At 36.3% G+C, this 20,204-nt stretch overlaps 1 protein-coding gene across 2 annotated transcripts in view; it reads right to left on the minus strand.

Annotated features, from left to right (window-relative positions):
• The window catches only part of LOC144448982 (WD repeat and SOCS box-containing protein 1-like), a 97,116-nt gene that overhangs the window by 52,043 nt on the left and 24,869 nt on the right, over positions 1-20,204 (minus strand). For both annotated transcript variants that reach the window (XM_078139375.1, XM_078139374.1), the window contains exons 2-3: positions 4,952-5,123; positions 3,081-3,334 (exon numbers count right to left, since the gene is read on the minus strand). In XM_078139375.1, the coding sequence (XP_077995501.1) occupies positions 3,081-3,334; positions 4,952-5,123 (426 nt within the window). The remainder of the gene's footprint in view (positions 1-3,080; positions 3,335-4,951; positions 5,124-20,204) is intronic.

Consider the following 20,204-nt stretch of genomic DNA (forward strand, 5'->3'; position numbering starts at 1 on the left):
GGGTCTATCCATTTCTATTTATTGGTCTAAAACTAATCAAACCAAGGACCGTGTACTGGTGGTGCCTCTTCCTTTAGTGCCACGGCACCCACTGTGTCCAGTATGGGCTGTTCTCAGATATTTCTCTCTTACTGTCAATGCACCCCGGAACGGACCAGCCTTTGTTTTGCCAATAGGCAACAGGGAATTTAAACCTCTCCTTTCTTCCCTTTTTTGCAGCAAACTACGTGGATACCTTGCTAATTTAGGGATACCTAAAGAGCAGTACTCTGCTCACAGCTTGCGGCGCGGTCGCGCATCATGGGCACTTCAATGTGGCATCCCAGGGGAGGTTATTAAGATCATGGGGGACTGGCAGAGTGATGCCTATATGAAGTACTTAACGTTACCTCTAACCTTTAAAATTAACTCTGCTATGCAGGTTACCTCCTCTCTCCCTACCTCCTACCTTTGAATACTCCCCCTCAGATTTGGGATATTTGGGGACTTTTTCAAGTGTTGTTATGTAATAAAGTTGACTCCACAATACTCTCAAATGTGTAAGTGTGATTTAAGGGGTGGCTCACTTGATGAGGTATTTTTAAATCACGCGAGAGCTGTCACATGACGTGGCATTCCCGCCATTACCGCATTGCCCATTGCAGCGTGTAGCAAGCTAGGCAGCGCAGACTGCCAGCCGTACACAATTTTTTTTTCCCTTGTATTGTACATTGTAGTTATGTATTTCTGGTAGACATTCTTGAACATGTAGTGTTTTAAACATGTAATACTTTTGTCAGGGGGGGGGGGGACTTTTTCAAGTGTTGTTATGTAATAAAGTTGACTCCACAATACTCTCAAATGTGTAAGTGTGATTTAATGAGGACAAATCTACACATTCTCAACAAAGTTAAGCTCAATCGACTGAGTAATTTCAGAGTTGAAGATTTTTGAGGAAAAGCAATGATATAGAATAACACTTCTGGAAACATCTCACAAACTTTCACTCATTCACTTAGTACTTTTTGAGATATAAGTTTTTGACCAAAATTCACATTTTTACACCTAAATTCCATATCACTGATGAAATCATTATGTGCTTAATATTTCTTCATCTACACACCCTTAGATGCATCCCCATCAAATTTTAGTCCAATGTGCTCAGTAGTTTTGGAATTAAAGACTTTTGACCAAAAAGACCCTTTTTAGCCCTAAATTGTATATCACTAATGGGCTCGTCATGTTATGGACAATTCTTAGTATAAACACCCTGAAGAATGTTTCACCCAAATTTCAGCCCTATCTGCCTAGTAGTTTTTAAGTTCTGGCTGTTGCTAAGGGCGTGGTCATGGTTGCTAGGGCCAATTTCATCAACATGTTTTGAAGAAAATCTGCTGAATAACACTTTCAGAAACATCACACCAAGTTTCAGACTACTTTTTGAGATATAAGTTTTTGACCAAAAATGCACATTTTTACACCTAATTTGCATATCACTGATGGAACCATGAACAATTCTTAGTAAAAACACCCTGAAGAATTTTTTATGCAAATTTCAGCCCAATCTGCCCAGTAGTTTTTTAGTTTAAGTTTTTTGACCAAAAATCACATTTTTTGACCCAAATCACAAACTGGCTGTAAAGATCATTTTGATTTGAACAACTTCCCAACTAGATACCCAAGGTAATGGACCCACCAAATATCATGGCAATTGGTTCAGCGGTTTTTGACTAAGTTGTTTACTCACACACACACACACACACACACACACACACACACACACACACAGACAGACGCCGGGTGATCCCTATAGCACTACTGAACCTCAGTTCAGTTGTGCTAAAAACATATATTTCAACACATAAAATCTTTCTAAGTATTTCCTTTTGCACCATGTCAATATATATTGTGTATTTTCTTTCCTTCCTCATCCACACCAACTATTTTTCTACCAGAAAATTTGCAGTTGATTCAAACACCCAAAACCCTGAAAAATTATGCTGTAATTTACTATTGATGAACAATATTCAATGAGTCACTGGTCATTCCATGTATGTTTTCTTGATAGAGTAAACAAAGTATGTCAAGGACAGCTGGTCCAGATTGTTTTGAAAAGTGGTCAGTCAAGAAAACCATCTTCTCAATATTGCTACAATGTTATAATTTTCCAAACTTGTGTGGTTATACAATGTATCCAAAGTCCTATCAAACATGTGCAGTGTCTGATAAGTACAGCATGAACACAGGCAAAAACACATCCCTGATCAATAATCATAGGAAATTCTCCTTGCCCCTTGGGACAAGTACTTTTCAAAACAACTTGGCCAAGCCTTGAAAGCACTTGCCCAGGGGAAGTAAAAGGCCATTACTTTGAGCCCTGAGTGTGTATGCAATTTGGAAAAGACTGGGATTTTGATGTTAATTTTGGCGAGAACTCTGGAACGCATCATAAACAAAGTGGCTGCTGGAATGACCATGAAATGATACAATCACGAATAGGATGGGCAAGGCTCTGAAAACTTATACAAATTATACAATCGCTACCGTAGCGACAACATTATCATTTTTTTCACGATTAGAAATTTTATTTGCATTTTGCGACGGTGGTGAGTGCTAGTGCTAGCTCTGAATCACTTGTCACGGTGGTGAGTGCTAGTGCTAGCTCTGAATCACTTGTCACGGTGGTGAGTGCTAGTGCTAACTCTGAATCACTTGTCACGGTGGTGAGTGCTAGTGCTAACTCTGAATCACTTGTCACGGTGGTGAGTGCTAGTGCTAGCTCTGAATCACTTGTCACGGTGGTGAGTGCTAGTGCTAGCTCTGAATCACTTGTCACACATTTATTTTTTCAATAGAAATTGCAATCTTATTTGACTGGACCTTCCCTATAAAATTGTCGAAAAAATAAATGGATTGTCTTAATTAAGTAAAAGATAAATAATCCCACGAAAGATATGTTAGCTTTATTTCATAATGCTCCTTGTATAATTCCGCTGACTACAAATATTCGTGCACAACTCATATTTGATTAGTCCATGGCTCATACTCGGAGCATTATGTTTATGGGATTATATATAAATATCAAATGCATATCAACTTACCCTTGTGTATATCCCATGTCTTAATTCTTCCAGTACTTAATCCTGTTGCCAGTACCAACTCCTCTGAGCTGCCAGCATGGAATCGTGTATAATGAATATTAATATTTTTCCTAGCCCTTTCTGGTACAGATGACCCAAAAGCCACAGCCCATACTATGTCACCGCAATCTATAGTCTTCAGACCATGGTCATCACTGTATGTTTTATTGTCTTCATTATGATGAATATTATGTTCTGCATTTGTATCAATACCGCTATGTAAAAAGAAAATAACGCCAATGACATGTAGCATAACTGTATTTAGCTGTTGCTATGGGCATGGTCTTTTTTCATCATTGCAATATAAACCATCATTTACTAGTTGTTGTTATGGGTGTGGTCTTGTTGCTAGGCATATTTGTATACATTCTTTGAATATGTATTCATTTACCTACCACCCGTCCCCATTATTATCTTTGTAATGCGCATCGTCATTTCACTATTGCTAAGGGTGTGATCATGGTTGCGAAGACCAATTGTGTCAAATTGTTTTCAACTAACGTTTCAATGTTTTCGCTAATGGGATTATCACGTTGTGAATACAGCTTCATCTACACACGTACAGATGCATCCCCATTAAATTTCAGCCCAATCTGCTCAATAGTTTTGGAATGATAGATTTTTCACCAAAGAGACACATTTTTAGATGTAATTTGCATATCAATAATGGGATTATCATGTTATGAACAATTCTAAATCTAAACACCACTAAGAACATTCCAATCAAATTTCAACCCAAATCTACTCAATTATTTTGGAATAATAGACTTTTGACCAAAAAGACACATTCTTAGCCCTAATTTGCATATCATTGATTGGCTCATGTCATGAACAATTTTTAATATAAACACCCTGAAGAATATTCCAACAAAATTTCAGCCAATTCTACTTTAGTCCTTTTGGAATTAAAACATTTTTGACCAAAAAGATACATTTTCATGAGATCATGTCATAAACAATTCTTAATCTAAACATCTCTAAGAGTGTTCCAAACAATTCTTAATCTAAACACCTCTAAGAGTGTTCCAACCAATTCTTAATCTAAACACCTGTAAGAGTGTTCCAAACAATTCTTAATCTAAACACCTCTAAGAGTGTTCCAAACAATTCTTAATCTAAACATCTCTAAGAGTGTTCCAACCAATTCTTAATCTAAACACCTCTAAGAGTGTTCCAAACAAATTTCAGATTGACCTGCCAAGTAGTTTTGGAGTTTATGTTTTTTTTTTAACCAGAAATCACATTTTTTTACCCAAATCACATACTGGTGGTAAGATCATTTTGACTTGAACAATTTCCCAACTAGACACCCTAAGGTAATATACCCATCAAATATTATGACAATCGGTCCAGCGGATTCTCACTTTAAGTTGTTTACACACACATATGTATCAAATTTTAGACTTTGTTTAAAAATAGGATACAATACAGCAATTTCTTGACCTGGCATGCAATTCAAAATGTAATATTTTCTAGTTCCTGTTGAAACTGATGTCAAAGGTAACACTGTCAATTTCAACCGCTCTTCATCTGCACCCAGACTGCCAAAAATCATCGTCTGACGTCTGACAGCTAGTTATGAAACCCCTGCCGGCGACTTTCACCTATGCACATCATTTTTACAACTATACTTTTAAAGTTTGCTTCGCTTGATCTATCGCATACTGTACGTACGATGATGTTAAGAACAATGGTGTTGCTAAGCATCTGACACTTCAGCTTGACCACACTAACATGGTTGCTATGCACTCAATGGAGTCTCATGGGATCTCATGAGATCTTCCGCCAACTGCCATGAGTTGGACCTTGAAAGAAAATAGACACATACTTACATTGAATTCCTGACCGGATCCCAAGGTACTAGTCTAACAATTCTACTGCCACATGACCAAGCAAAATATGACCTATTTGGTGCAAAAGCACATGTCCATGTTTCACTACCAGCTCTATGCCCATGACTCCCAGAGGGATGATGCTTCAAATCAGCTATCAAAGGAGCTTTTTCTGTTTGAAATAAAAAAGAAGCATGTTAAATAATAAAAGCAACAATAGCATTGTAACTGTTGAGGGAAAACTTACAATTTCTATTATGATTACGTGGTCTTGTTGCTAGGCCTACATGCATTTTTACCTCCTGTAAGGGTACGGGAGGTATTAAAAGGGGGATGTCTCTGTCTGTGTGTGTGTGTGTGTGTGTGTGTGTGTGTGTGTGTGTGTGTGTGTGTGTGTGTGTGTGTGTGTGTCCGTCTGTGGTGTGTGTCTGTCTGTGTCATCATTTTCTATAATAACATTTGGTACATGTAATGTTTGGGGTAATGGCTAGACCTGATTGGTTTTTGAGTGAGATCTGTTCATGTTAATTAGGGAAATTTGCATATCAATGAAATCAACTAATTAAGCAATATCTTAAGACAGCATACTTCAATTTCAATATAATTTAGTTTATTCGTTAAACATAACATACATTTGTCTTATAAAATTTGTTGATGTACATGTACATGTACCTTATAGTGTTAAATGAACAATTTGCATAATAAATTTTATTTGGTAATTAGGCTATATCTTAAGAATGCATACTTCAATTTCAATATAATTTAGTACATACGTTAACCATAAGAAAACGTATATGTCCTATAAAGTTTGTTGATGTACCTTATAGTGTTTATGAATAATATGCATAATTAATGATTTTCGGTAATTAGGCCATATCTTAAGAATACATACATGTACTTATATTTCAATATAATTCAGTACATACCAGATGTCGAGTTAACGTGTTATTCGTGCATATTTGACACCATATTTGACACTTGGGACGCATTTTTTGGGATGTATGCATCACTGGGGACACATCATACACAGGGGACAAATGAGGCTTACATTTGGCAAACGTATGGTTGTAATCTTTGCTTCGAAATTGTAGAACAGTATGTTTACTTTGTTGCTAAATGCGCCATTCAAAAGGGACATCAGCGAGTACGAGTATAGTGGGCTAAAATATGCTGTGGAGGCGTCATGCATGTCAAAGGTATTGTAATGCTTCAGATAAATAAAAGTCATTGAATGTGAAACACACGACAGTACAAGTGTTTATGTATATCTAGTCTAGCCGTTTTGATTTATTTTGCCATAATATGGGGACACAGTATTGTTGTATTTACATGTACATGTATACCCACAGACACTGACAATTAGTCAGATAGTGTGAGTAAATATCGGTAAATGTTGGTTAATAAGAAATGTACACTGTAGTTTTTGTTTATTGATGTCTATTACAACAACCAGCAATGTATTTTTCCACAACGCTGTTGAGTTTTATTCACATGTTGACTATGCTCGTCATAGCCTTTAGTGCTAACTAATGACATCATAAAATCCTGTGGTCTAGGTGGGACCGGAAATACCCGAAAACTCTTGAAGTAAATTCGAAGGGAACTGACTGAAAAAAGGTCATTTTAAGGTGTTTGCAGATGCTTTTTTAAAGTTTTAAAACCAGAATACATTTCACAAACATGTCGTCTAGCAAAATACCAACAGTGAATGTGAGCATTTTGAATCACCTTTAAATCTTACCTTCTGTAAGGGAAGGTATTGAAATGGCCATGTCTGTCTGTGTGTCTGTCTGTGTCATCATTTTCTTAAAAATGGCTGGCTCAATCATAATGAAATTTGCTACGCATCTTCCATATGCTAATATTTAAGTAAACACCCAATGAACATTAATTAGTTATTTGCATAATTAATGGTTTTGAGTAATTAGGCTATATCTTTGGAATGCATACTTCAAATTCATATATAATTTGGTGCATGTTGTTAACTATAACAAAGCGCATATGTCCTATAAAGTTTGCTGATTTAGCTTAAAGCTATTATGAATAATTTGCATATTTAATGACTTTAATAATTAGGCTATATCTTAACCAGATTTAAACTGAATGCATCCAATAAGGGCAAAACCATAGATTTTTGGGCCTACACACATTGTTGGAATACACATGTACATCATTCTAAACTATAGCTATTATGCATGATGTGCCACTTAATTGGAAAACTAATTATAAGAAATTAAATGGAATTTGATGCTTGCATAATTAACATATAGGGGGGGGGGGAAAGGGGGTGTCATACATGTACATGGGGAATCCTAGGACAACCAAGTTCCATTTAGGTCATTTTATGCAAATTTCACCATTTCTCAAAGGTGCAGCTTTAAATTAAATCATCAGTGTTGATTTTTTTCATTGCGTATGTTGTATGCAAAGCCCATTGAAATTTGCGTATCGACCTAATTTTGATGTGTCGCCAATTTACTTTCGGGTTTATGGTACCTGTAGAAAATGGAGGTAGTGTTAATTGATGTGGCAGTTGTGGAAATTTAGTTTTGTCATATCTAAAATCAATGTATTTTAGGGGTGAAATCAAAATAAAAAACATCATAATTATTACAAGTCCTGACGAGTAAAGACAAATAGTTCATGAACCTTTAGGTTGTAGACAATAAAAACAAGTCATTCACAATGACATAGTCCCTGCTATGATTGGGTATAAAGGAACTGGCAGTTATGTTGTCATTTTCTTGATATCACTACTCTGATCACACAACAACACTTGTGAACCTAAATCAAACAGACTTAGATATGTTGTGTCTGCTCGTTAGACATGGAACATGCCTACTCATGGTGTGTCTCCTCGTTGGACATGGGACATGCCTACTCTTCAAGATGACGTCATGGAATAAACCATTCAACAATAAAGGATGGGTCGGGTACAGGGGGGGGGGGGGGGGCTGTTCAAGTATGTCTGAGTTATGGCTTTGGACATGAAAACTGCGCCAACAAAATGGCTGCTAGGCGGCCATATTGGATCGTATCATGACAACAATGAATATGCACATGTATGTCATAGAACACTGTGCTAATACCAACTTTGCATGAGATCTGTTCAAGCATGTCTGAGTTACAAATGTATGGCTTTGGACACCATGTGAAATTAACGCCGGTCCTTTTCAGAATTACAACAACTTATCGGTCCTTATGACCAATTGAAATTTGGAGTAAATAATAACATTTATTCAAAGATATATCCAATTTCACCTACATGAATCTGATCTTGTGTTACCTATTTTACTCTCGACATCTTGTTCAAGTCAATCGACACAGAGCTAGCTCGCTACGTGTTGTTGTCAATGTTGATATCATGTCTACATATGACGTAGCATACGGCATTTACTTTAATAAATTATGTTAGCAAACACATGATTGGCTGAATTTCTCTAATTATTTGTGTCTAGACTAATCGGAACATCTCAGACATTCAGACTCATTTCACGCATTCAGCGCATGCCTCTTTTTCCGCCATGATATAGTAATCATTTAATCATTGTTGTAAAGTTTACTGTTCGAAGTGTATGAAACTTTTAACGTGTTTGAGACAGTTCCATGTTGTATTTATAAAGTATGTGGCGATATTTAGAAGGCGGCAATGAACTTCCAGAGAAGAAGACGAAACAGACACTGTTTTTTAAAGGCTGGTATTAAAGCCGGTAAATTAGCGGGTTTCCCAATCAATCTACCTGGGTTCCCCATGTGTGTGACCATGATCAAAACAAACAGACGGAAAACATATAAACTACTCTGAAAATGGCATTTTAACTAATAAAGAAGGCAGGTACAGGTACAAATACTTCAGCTTAACAGCCATAGAAGACGTGTTTTTCAAGCTCTCCTGGGATCTTGTAAATTTTAGAACATTTGCCTTCGATTTAGCACTGTGGACCACTTTAATCGACTTATCGTGTGTTGCTGGTGTTACTTCGCTGGATTTCTTGCCAATAAGAACACTCATCAAGGTAAAAACAACGATTTTCCCGTCATCTGTTTGAGTAACATTGGCCTTCAACGTTTTCCGTTGTACACACTCTTACTTTGCATAAAGACAAAGCCGCCAAAAGATGTCAAGGTGTCAAGACTGTGGCGCAACCAGAGGTGTGACTTCTTGTCAAGGTGACCTCTTCCTATGCAAAAAATGTAACAACAAGCGTTTTCCACCCAACGCATCTAATTTAGATGACAGCTCGCTGCAACACATCACCTCCATCAGAAAAAGTCTTGTTGATATCAACGCACAGGTTAGCAACATACCCGTCCTCCTGGTGGATGTGAAAATGATAAAGGACAAACAGAATACCATGAGTGTGTCGTTAGACTATTTCAATGAACTTGTCGAGGAACTGAGAGACCGTCTCAAAGTTATTGAGCAGGAAAATAAGGACCTAAAGAAAAGTAACATGGAGCTCAACGAAAGAGTTGGAGTATTAGAAAAGGCAAGTGATGACCAAAATCAATACAGCAGACGAGAAAACTTAGAGATACATGGAATTCCAGAATGTCAAGGTCAAGCTGAAAACACAGACAACATCGCACTTCAAGTTATCAAGATGATCTCACCAGATATAACTACAGACCACCTTGAAGTAACTCATCGAATTGGGAGAACGACTCATCACGATGGAAATGTCAGAGGCAAGCATCAACCAAGGCCAATAATCGTGAAGTTCTCAGGAAGGAAAATCAGGGATCAAGTTTTCAACAATAAAAAGAAAATGAAGAACGTAACAACGCGCGATCTAGGTTACACTGAACGAAATCTGATCTTTATCAACGAGAACCTGACACCGAAAATGCGCAACCTGCTGAAGTTAGTGAACAACAAAAGGAAGACCGAAAGCTATAGGTATTTATGGACCAGAAATGGACATATTCATGTCAAAAAATCGGACACATCCAATGTAGTAACTATCAGAAATGAATCGGATCTTGTGAAAATTGTTTAATATATTGTATAAAGTGCGTAATGTGTAATGGTATTTTTAGTCCTTTTTAATGATCAATCAACATAATAACCAGTTTTCTGTCAATGGCGATAGGCTTTTTGATGTGCATTGTAAATCGTACTCTGTCTCAGAGTTTAATAGTGCTTTCTCAGGCAATCTAAGTGATATTTTCTCGATTTCACATGTAAATGTACGGTCTCTAAGTAAAAACTACGATGACTTTCAACTTTTATTTGAAAATAGTCTCCAGGCACAGTTTAAAATAATTGCTGTGTCTGAGATCTGGAAGGTGGAAAACAAAAGCATTTTTACCCTGCCAAATTATTCTTTTGAAGTAAACTGTCGAGATGTGGGACGTGGGGGAGGTGTAGGAATGTATGTTCATGACAGCCTTCATTATAATATTCTGAACGATATTGTCATCACAGATGCTGAGTCTCTTTGGATTGAGGTTATTAACAGAAATAACAAATTTATCATAGGTACAATATACAGACCTCCAAGTTCAAACTCAGACATATTTATTGATAGCTTGGAGCAAATTTTGTACCATAGAGTACAGGGTTATGCTGGGTGCTTTCTTGTCGGCGACTTCAACATTGACGTTTCAAAGCCTTGTGAGGCAACAGCTGATAAACTTCTTAGTGTTTTATCATGTTTACACTTCGAGCAAACGATAATCACACCTACTAGAATAACTGGTGCAAGTGAGACAACAATCGATCATCTGTACACAAATATGGCTCATTTGAATATTACATCAGGCACTCTGTTAGCCCATATCTCAGATCATTTGCCAACCTTTGCATTCTTTCACTCAATGACCATGCATTCTGCATCAAAAGCAAATGGACCTTTTAGGAATTATTCTAAATTCAAATTAGATTCATTTAGACATGATTTGCAAGATGAAACGTGGCATGAAGTATTGAACTGTAAAGATGTAAATGAAGCAATGACCAAGTTCACTAACACCTTCTTAAATATTTGTAATACCCATGCGCCACTCAAAAACATAAATAAAGTCAAGAAAGGTGTTAAAAACAAACCCTGGATCACAGCGGCAATACGGAAATCTATTCGAAAGAAACACAACCTCTTCAAAAAAGTAGTCCGGAGTAAATTCGAAGAAAATATTCTTCAAAAATTCAAAAGATACAGAAATGTGTTAACAAACATTTTAAGGAAAGCTAAGAAAAAATACTATTCTGATTTGTTTAATATACATTGTAACGACATGAAAGAGACATGGCGAGTGGTAAATGATCTGCTGGGTAAAAAGAAAAATAGTAACTCTTCTATTCCTACCAAGATAAAAAGTTTCTGTAATGGAACTTCTGTTATTCATACAGAAATTCCAGATATAGTTGATGTTTTCAACAATCACTTTGTTAACATTGGTGAAAAACTTGCTAAGAATATTCAGGCAAATGGAAACGGTTGTTTTCGTGACTTCATGGGTGACTATGTACCTCACTGTTTCTTCCTAAAGCCAACTTCAGTTGGGGAAGTAGAAGACATTATTTCAAGCTTAAATGTACACAAAGCATCAGGCTGGGACAAAATCGATGCAAAACTGCTAAAGTATGCTATGCCCTATGTTTCAAAACCTTTATGTAACATTGTAAATTTATCTTTCTCAACTGGATGTTTTCCAGACTCCCTTAAAATTGCGAAGGTTATTCCGCTCTTCAAAAAAGGAGATCCAGAAGAGACGGGAAATTACAGACCAATTTCAATTTTGCCAATCATTAGCAAAGTATTTGAAAAAATAATGTGTAAACGTGTTGTGAATTTTGTAGAGAAACATGACTTGCTCTTTCAGCACCAGTATGGTTTTCGTGAAAAGTACAGCTGTAAACTTTCACTTATTAGCCTTGTTCAACACTTATTGGATGAACTAGACAAAGGAAAATCTACAACAGGCATATTTATAGACTTCTCAAAGGCATTTGATACTGTTAACCATAACATTTTATTTTCAAAACTCGATCACCAAGGCATTAGAGGGGTGGCATTGGATTGGTTTAAAAGTTATTTGGATTCAAGATGTCAATTTGTGAGTATTGGTAATATAGAATCAATGAAACAAAACATAACTTGTGGTGTTCCTCAAGGGTCTATTTTGGGCCCAATACTTTTCCTCATTTACATAAATGATTTACCAAACTCTTCAGATATTTTCAATTTTAGGCTTTACGCCGATGATTCGAACCTGTTTCATTCACCTGAGAAGTGTTCTTCATCAACAAACACCAGCAATATAAACTCAGCCCTTGCAAATGTTACAAACTGGTGTGATGCGAACAAATTAACAGTAAATTCTGCTAAATCACACGCATTACTCATTGGTGGTAGACACAAACCTCATAATGCACAAGGTTCAGTTCAGTTGAAAGATATGGCTATTAACTTTGTCAGTAATACCTCTTATGTTGGAGTATATTTGGATAGTAAAATGTTATGGAATTGCCACATTTTAGAAGTGAAGAAAAAAATGAGTAAGCTAACTGGTATTTTGTACAGACTTCGTTATACAGTTCCTCAGCATATTCTTTTGATGATATATAATACACTTGTTCTTCCCCATCTGTCATATGGACTTGAAGTATGGGGCTGTACATATCAGTCTTACCTCAAAGATATACTAATCATCCAAAAGAAAATTGCTCGCATAATTACCTTCAGTAGTTACAACACCCACTCTCCCCCCTTATTTAAACGCCTCCTAATGCTAGATGTATACAAGCAACGTGATTACCAAATAGGAATTTTTGTTCACGATGTGATCAATGGCAATGTTCCGCCATACTTCTCAAATTTCTTTTCCAAGATAGGTCATTGTTACGACACCAGGCAACAGAAGCGAAATGATTTAAGCATCCCAAAATACAACAATAATTACGGTCAATTTAGCACAAAGTTCACTGGGGCCAAAATTTGGAACTCTATCCCTTCCCATATAAGAGACACTCGAAGTCGGAGTACATTCAAAGCTAATTTCAAAAGCCATCTTCTTAGCCAGTATTAGTTGATGTATACCATTTTGTTCTTTCTTTTAAGATTTGTCATTATTTCCGAATTTAGTTAAATACTTCTCCGGATTTGTGTGATATGTATGTTTTTGTTTTGTTTTGTTTTGTTTTGTTTTGCTTTGTTGTTGTTGTTTTTTCTCTGAGGACAAAACTCGATTAGTTGTTTCGTCAACTATTTTTGCCCTCATTAAAAATAAATAAAAAAAATAAAAAAAATGTACACTTCGTAAAATATCTCCAGTACGATAGGTTTTTTGGGGGTTAAAATAGTAAAAAAATGCGTAGTCTGATTGCTTTCAATTTGATGCATATGATAATGTATGTCCTGTCATGTTGTAATCAACGTATAAACTTAGAAATAGTCTGACCAAATTGCCAAGGAGGGCAGAACTTTGTCTTGGTGCAATCTTGCATTTAAAATTTAGAAAATTTGCATAAATTTGCATACAATTTACATAATATATATTTTAGCATAGACAATTAAATATCATATGTAAGGTCAGAAAAAAAATGCTGGTCAACGGGTAACCTAACCCATCACATTGGGTAAGTAGGTCAATTTCATTTTTTCACAATGCTTGACAAGGATATAATGATAGCAAAATATTTCAGGTCGACTTTAGATAGAACTTATTCAGTCATCTTGATACTATCTCATGCAATTGGTCTGCATAGCTACAGTTAGGAAATGTACACAATTTACGGTTAAACAAATGGTGTAGTTCCTCGCACCCTCTCTTCTCAAAAAATGTTAAGCCCCGCCAATTGAAACTCAAGCATTATTTTAGCCACCCCTTCTGTCACCTACACTACAGTGGAGATATAAATCATATGGTACAATGATGCATTGGAAGGAGACAACTCCAAAGGTGAAAAAAAATTGAAAATAAGACAGTGTAGGAGGCCATTTAGAAGCATAAAATATCAAACCATAGACATAATAAAATACCAGAATTGAAACAATTATGCTATGCATTACATATTATTTGGAAGTGTATTTTGTTGTGGCAAAGCTGAAAGATATTATGCGGATGTGCACATGGTAAATTTGGTTCCAAAAAATCCTGAATAAAGAGCAAAACATTTCAAGACTTTCAGATTTTTGATGGCCCAATGGTCGTAAACTTTTGTTCAATTCTTTTTTAGTGCACATTGGATATTTAATCTCAATTCATGCTTGTATGCAACATCAGAGCCAAGTAAACCACTGTATAAGATATTATATTATTTGGAATAGACTCAGATGTATATTGTTACATGTACTATTCAGAAAATATAAAGAAATATCCTTAATTTTGAAAAAAAAATGTGAAGCCCGCATGAGGATACATGTATATTGCCCATCACCAGAAAAAAATATATGGGTAGGTTGAACAGCTTTTTCATTTTTTTCTGGCCTAATGTCGTATCTTTCAAAGTAGTTGCCGAAAAGATGTCACATCCAAAGTAAAAAAAATGGATGGTGCTTTTTCAAATAAGTAACACAACAAAATAATCATTTTCTTTACCCAACTCCCAAAACTGTTACGGCCTCGTTTATGTCGGAACCCAAGGTGAACTCAGTGAATTCTCCATGTCATTATCATTATAATGGAAATTGAAGTTTGGATTTTGATGTCGAAGGTACATGTACAGCTCTGTTTACAAATTCAAGGCCATTCTTTCCATAGCAAATTGTCGCTTCAAAATGAATTGCGGAATAACGCTAGTGTCAGTGTGCAATGAGATAATTATATCAAACAAAATTTTAACCAAAGACAACGTTGAACACAATTATATCAAGAAATATCTTCAAATAGTGGATCTTAAACTGCGTACCTAGTTTAATAGTTTTTCAGGGCCACCAAAAAGAGATCTGCCGTTTTATCAGTATGAAATGTTTTAATATAAGGAACAAGATGTAAATGAGATCGAGCGCATCTTCAGAGTCACTGCATGCAGCATAGCAGGCGACCTCACGTTGAACGACTTTTTCCATCTTTTTTTTTGAGTTTCACTCGTTGACATTATAATTGCGACTTGCTATCTTCAAATGAAGGAGACTTTCAAGACTACTGCTACTCGCGGAAAATGCACAGTGCATGTGCGCACTTCTTTTGTACTTTCCCGCACAAAGAATTTTTAATTTGCTGCAAAAAGTTACAATTTTTAATTGGACACATTTTTATTCAAAGTTAAGCCAGCGTACAATAGCGATATAAGATACATATTAGCCAGGAGTCAGCAGTGTACAGTCACTTTAGTGAACTATCCATTTAAATCGTGCATGCTAGGAATCGTCACGTAAATAACGATTTTAATAGCATCGCTATGTACTCAAAAAGTAGCTTTTAAAAAAAAATCTTTTAGCTGCCTTTTAAACACCTATTGTCTGTTATTCACGAACCCAAACTATGATCATTTCGGTGTAGTCTTCAGATATTTATCTGTTATGCAAACAAGCGACCTATCGGTCAGAATAGCTCCACTGTTTTTTTTTTATTTTATTTTTTATTTTGGTGACATGTAGAAGTGGTTCAGTTCTTCAGCTCTTTACTATGCAGTTTTGTTTTAGCGATGCAATAAAGTGGTTAGTGGTTTCATATGATGTCTCACTATAAAACACATTTTACACACAAGTTGGTAATGTATTGTACTTTTATACCATAGTCACCATTTTATAACAAAAATCTACTGTTATGAAAAATTGCACAAAATCTCAGGGAAAAAATGACTGGGAAATGCACACAAGAAAAAGAAGAAAAAAAGAGGATTTTGAGGTTGGCTATAAATAATTCCAGTGTCTTACAGCTTTAACCCTGGAAAATTTTAATGATGAATGAAATAAACTAGGGATCTAAAATAATTTCGAGGCAATTTCAATTTCAATTTTCTAACAAATTTACCAAGTCAACAACATTCAACTTGTACTAGTTGTAGTAGATATATATATATAGGGAAGAAATGTATTAATCGCCATCTTAGTTTCCGTACGGCGACAATCCCCAAGTACCCGAAAGAGAGTCATTCTCAGCCAACAGGGTTCGACACTGGAGTAAAAGTCACTATCCCACAGGACTAGTAAAATTGATAACGTAGTAGTCCTGCAAAAAATTTGGTGGTCCTATCTTTAAGTGCTTTCACTTGTTCACTTAGGCTCTTCATCTCTCTTAGTTTTTGCTCTACTTCTAATTCACTTTTCCAAACCCCATATTTATTTCAAACACTGTTGTAAATGAACTGTCTATTTCGTTGTAGTTGTTTGTGCATCATCAACTCCTTACTGTAATTTTAATCTCTTTTTTATGTTTTGGAGCTTCTTCTCTTTTTTTTTTTGCTTTCTGTGAGTAGTTTGTCTTAATTGGGGGGGGGGGAGGAGGAGGAATAAGATGTTATGTGGTCTTATTTCTAGCTTAAATACTACATAACATTTCTGGTACACATTGATCTAACTATTGCATTTTTAAAAGACAAAAAATTACCTTCCCATAGAGCAAGTCTTTATAGTGTTGTCCTTAGTGCATATTAGAATGTATTTACAACATAAAAATAAATAAATTTGAAGGTTACCAGCAGTTACAGCAAAATTTTGTTACTAATTACATGTACAAGTCACTTCGTCTATTTTCGTGTCTATGTACTTCCGGGTTGACATAAACGTTAAACGTGATACAGTCGGCCCTATAATTACTAAGAAATGACAAAACCGTTGGCAAAATAAAGTTCGGGATTTTAATTTTTCAAACTGAATACCAAAACATGAACACGGAACACGGAATCGTGTCAGTGCATGGATGTATTAGTGATGTATCACTAATACATCCATGGTCAGTGTTACTAAGTAAGTTAGCAGTTTCATTGTAGGCTGTAAGTTGTACTGGTAAAAAAAACGATCATCACATCATGTAGGAAGTACAAAAACATAGAACACGTTGTTTTCTTGCTGAATAAAGTCACTGAAATAACAACACGGTCAAATTGCGTCTTCGATTTTGACAGCCACCATTGATTGAGCTTCACTAATTCCGTTGAACGTGGCCGGGCGAACGCCGACATTCAATTTGTACAGCGTTTTTACAAAGGGAGCTCGTCAATAACCTACCGAATAATTAACTCAGAAACGTAGTTTAAATACTAACTGATCTAAGAATTACTGTTCAGAAAGACTACGCATCCGTACATAAATACGAATTCATGCGACAAAGATTTAAACTTTACTATTTACTTGTTACAGTGTAGAGGACTTATTATACACATATCATCGTACAACTAATTTTATTGGCTATACATTTGAAAGGTCTCACTTGATTGGCTCATCGTTCGCTATTCCCGTTTTCAAGAGACACCCCGCCAGAATAAAGTGCCACGTAGTACAGCAATGGCGCGAGATCGTCTGTTGGGCGACTTTCTCACCGGGTGTGCTTTTCGAAAACTACACAACACATGCTTTTATGACACGGAATCATAGAAAATCTACCCCGTTTCCAAACTAATCGTAATTTTATCGCGAATAGACAACCGGAGTTGGTCAAAATAGCAAATTAAAAATCAAAAGAATTTTACTATGACCGTATCATATAGCCGATGGTTTGAATTCTGAGCTCCCTGATATACCGCGGGATAGCGGACCAGCGTGTATGTCGAACCCTTGCCATACGTTACAGCATAGACCCTCCTGGTTACAGTGGTAACACTCGTTCATGTTCGATTACCTTTCATAAAGAAAACACAACGAAATGGTTGAAGTGATCTTTTTTTTTATTTCTTTTCATCACAACAACAAAATCTGCGCGTTCAAAAGTGTTGTAAACTAAACCAGAAAGAATTATCGGGCTGGCTAAACTTCCCGATGAACTTGAGTAAGGTCCAAGTCCAAGTAAGCCCCGATAGTACGTGAGAAAATCGTCTCAAACTAGCGATACAACTTTCAAAATATAACTTGACATGTCTTCATTTGTTAGAGTTATACAATTCAAGACGGGGTTTCACTCGAAAACAACAATTCTGTGAATAATGACACTGAACGCAGCGATTTCTCGGACGATGTTACCACTGCACTGTACATAACGTATGGCTGACAACGACTTGCTTCTGGGTTAGTCCCTCGTGCATCCGGGTACTTGGGATTGTCGGCAATTTTGACGCTGTAATTTTGCCACCAATATTGATCGTACAAAAACAAAACTCCATAAATGAACCACAAAGTACTTTCCCTTTCAAAATGTGGTAATTTTAGAAAGTATTATCGTTTTTATTGACGACTGACTCTGTCAAAAACACTTCAGTTCAGGCATGGAAGACTTCTCACAATGATCATGAGCTATGAGGTGCATATACTGGAATGAACCATTCTGTAGGAGGGGTGGTGTGTGAATTGGATTTGAAGTTTACAAACCTTTTTCGAACAAATATTTGTCATTTGGGCGCACAATGCGTAGAATTAAGACTATAGCACATATTACATTGCTTGTTTGACGTCAATAGTGTCTTTTGAAAAGTTGCACTTGACCTAAAGTCTCGCGGACTGATTTCCAATATGGCGTCGGTCATTATGCTCATTAACATATTCATTTTTTTTTCAAATTTCAAAAAAAAAATCATAAAAAATAGAAGAGAAGACGTGCTGACTTGAAATTAACAAATCTAAGTAAGCTACCCCCTGTGCATCAACACACCATATATCAAAGCAATCTGACTTAAAGTTTATGAGGAGTTGATGAAAATGCCATTTTTGGAAAAAAAATCATAAAAAATTGAAAATGGCACAGATCAACTTGGCATGAACAAATCTGAATAGCCTCCCCCCAGGGAACATGCACACCAAATATCGAAGAATTCCGACTGTCACTTTCGGACTAGATAGTGAAAATATAAAAGTTTGACGGACACCTATGATTCACTCTACTCTCTATACCTCAATACCCACCTATACCTAAAGCTACGCTTTCAGCTTTCGCTGACAGCGGAGCCAAAAAATTCATGAAATACACAGACGTTCTTTCCTGTGCGACTCACATTCATGCATACTTTTTTTCAAACTAGTCATTCATTCTATAGCTTTCAAACAGTCAACATGTCTTTCCTCCGTCATTAGCTCAATGAAGATCAGGAGGTACAGGGAATATTTTCCACATCGGCCCTCTTCAGGGCGAAATTGAAGCCGCATGTAAACACACTGTCTCATGTTTACGGCTAGGCAAATTTACATACATTTTTTGAATGTTTATTCAATTGTCTATTAATCCTTGTTATCTTTGTGAAATACACCACCGTTTGGCTGTTGCTATGGGCATGGTCATTGTTGCTAGGGTATTTGCATACATTTTAAAAATGTTTACTTGCCTACCAGATGATGTTGTTATTTGACCAAAATATACTGCCATTTGGTTGTTGCTAAGGGCGTGGTCATGGTCGCTAGGGCCAATTTTGCCAAAATGTTTTGTTGAAAATCTGCAGAATAACGCTTTCAGAAACATCTCGCCAAGTTTCAGACTCACTGACCAAGTACTTTTTGAGATATAAGTTTTTTTACCAAAAATGAACATTTTTACACCTAATTTGCATATCACTCATGGAATCATTGTATGCTTAATATTTCTTCGTCCATACATCCCTAGATGCATTCCCATTAAATTTCAGCCCAATCTGCTTAGTGGTTTTTGAATTATAGATTTTTGACCAAAAAGACACATTTTTAGACCTAATTTGCATATCACTGATGGGACCATCATGTCATGAACAATTCTTAGTAAAAACACCCTGAAGAATGTTTCACCCAAATTTCAGCCCAATCTGCCCAGTAGTTTTTGAGTTTAAGTTTTTGGACCAAAAATCACATTTTTTTACCCAAATCACACATCGGTGGTAAGATCATTTTGATTTGAACAATTTCCCAACTAGACACCCAAGGTAATGGCCCCACCAAATATCATGGCAATCAGTTCAGCGGTTTTTGACTTTAAGATGTTTACACACACACACACACACACACACACACAGACAGACAGACGTCGGGCGATCCCTATTTGAATGTAACAAATTGACTCAGTTCAGTTGTGCTAAAAATCACATTTTTGACCCAAATCACACATTGATTTGAACAATTTCCGAACTAGACACCCAAGGTAATCGACCCACAAAATATCATGGCAATCGGTCCCGCAGAAGGAGAATTTGTCTCATTTTGAAAGTTTTTTTTCCTTCAATAAGGAAGGAGATACTTTAGGGCATATATGTCTG

The sequence above is a fragment of the Glandiceps talaboti genome, chromosome 18, assembly GCF_964340395.1.
Source record: "Glandiceps talaboti chromosome 18, keGlaTala1.1, whole genome shotgun sequence".
Taxonomy (NCBI): domain Eukaryota; kingdom Metazoa; phylum Hemichordata; class Enteropneusta; family Spengelidae; genus Glandiceps; species Glandiceps talaboti.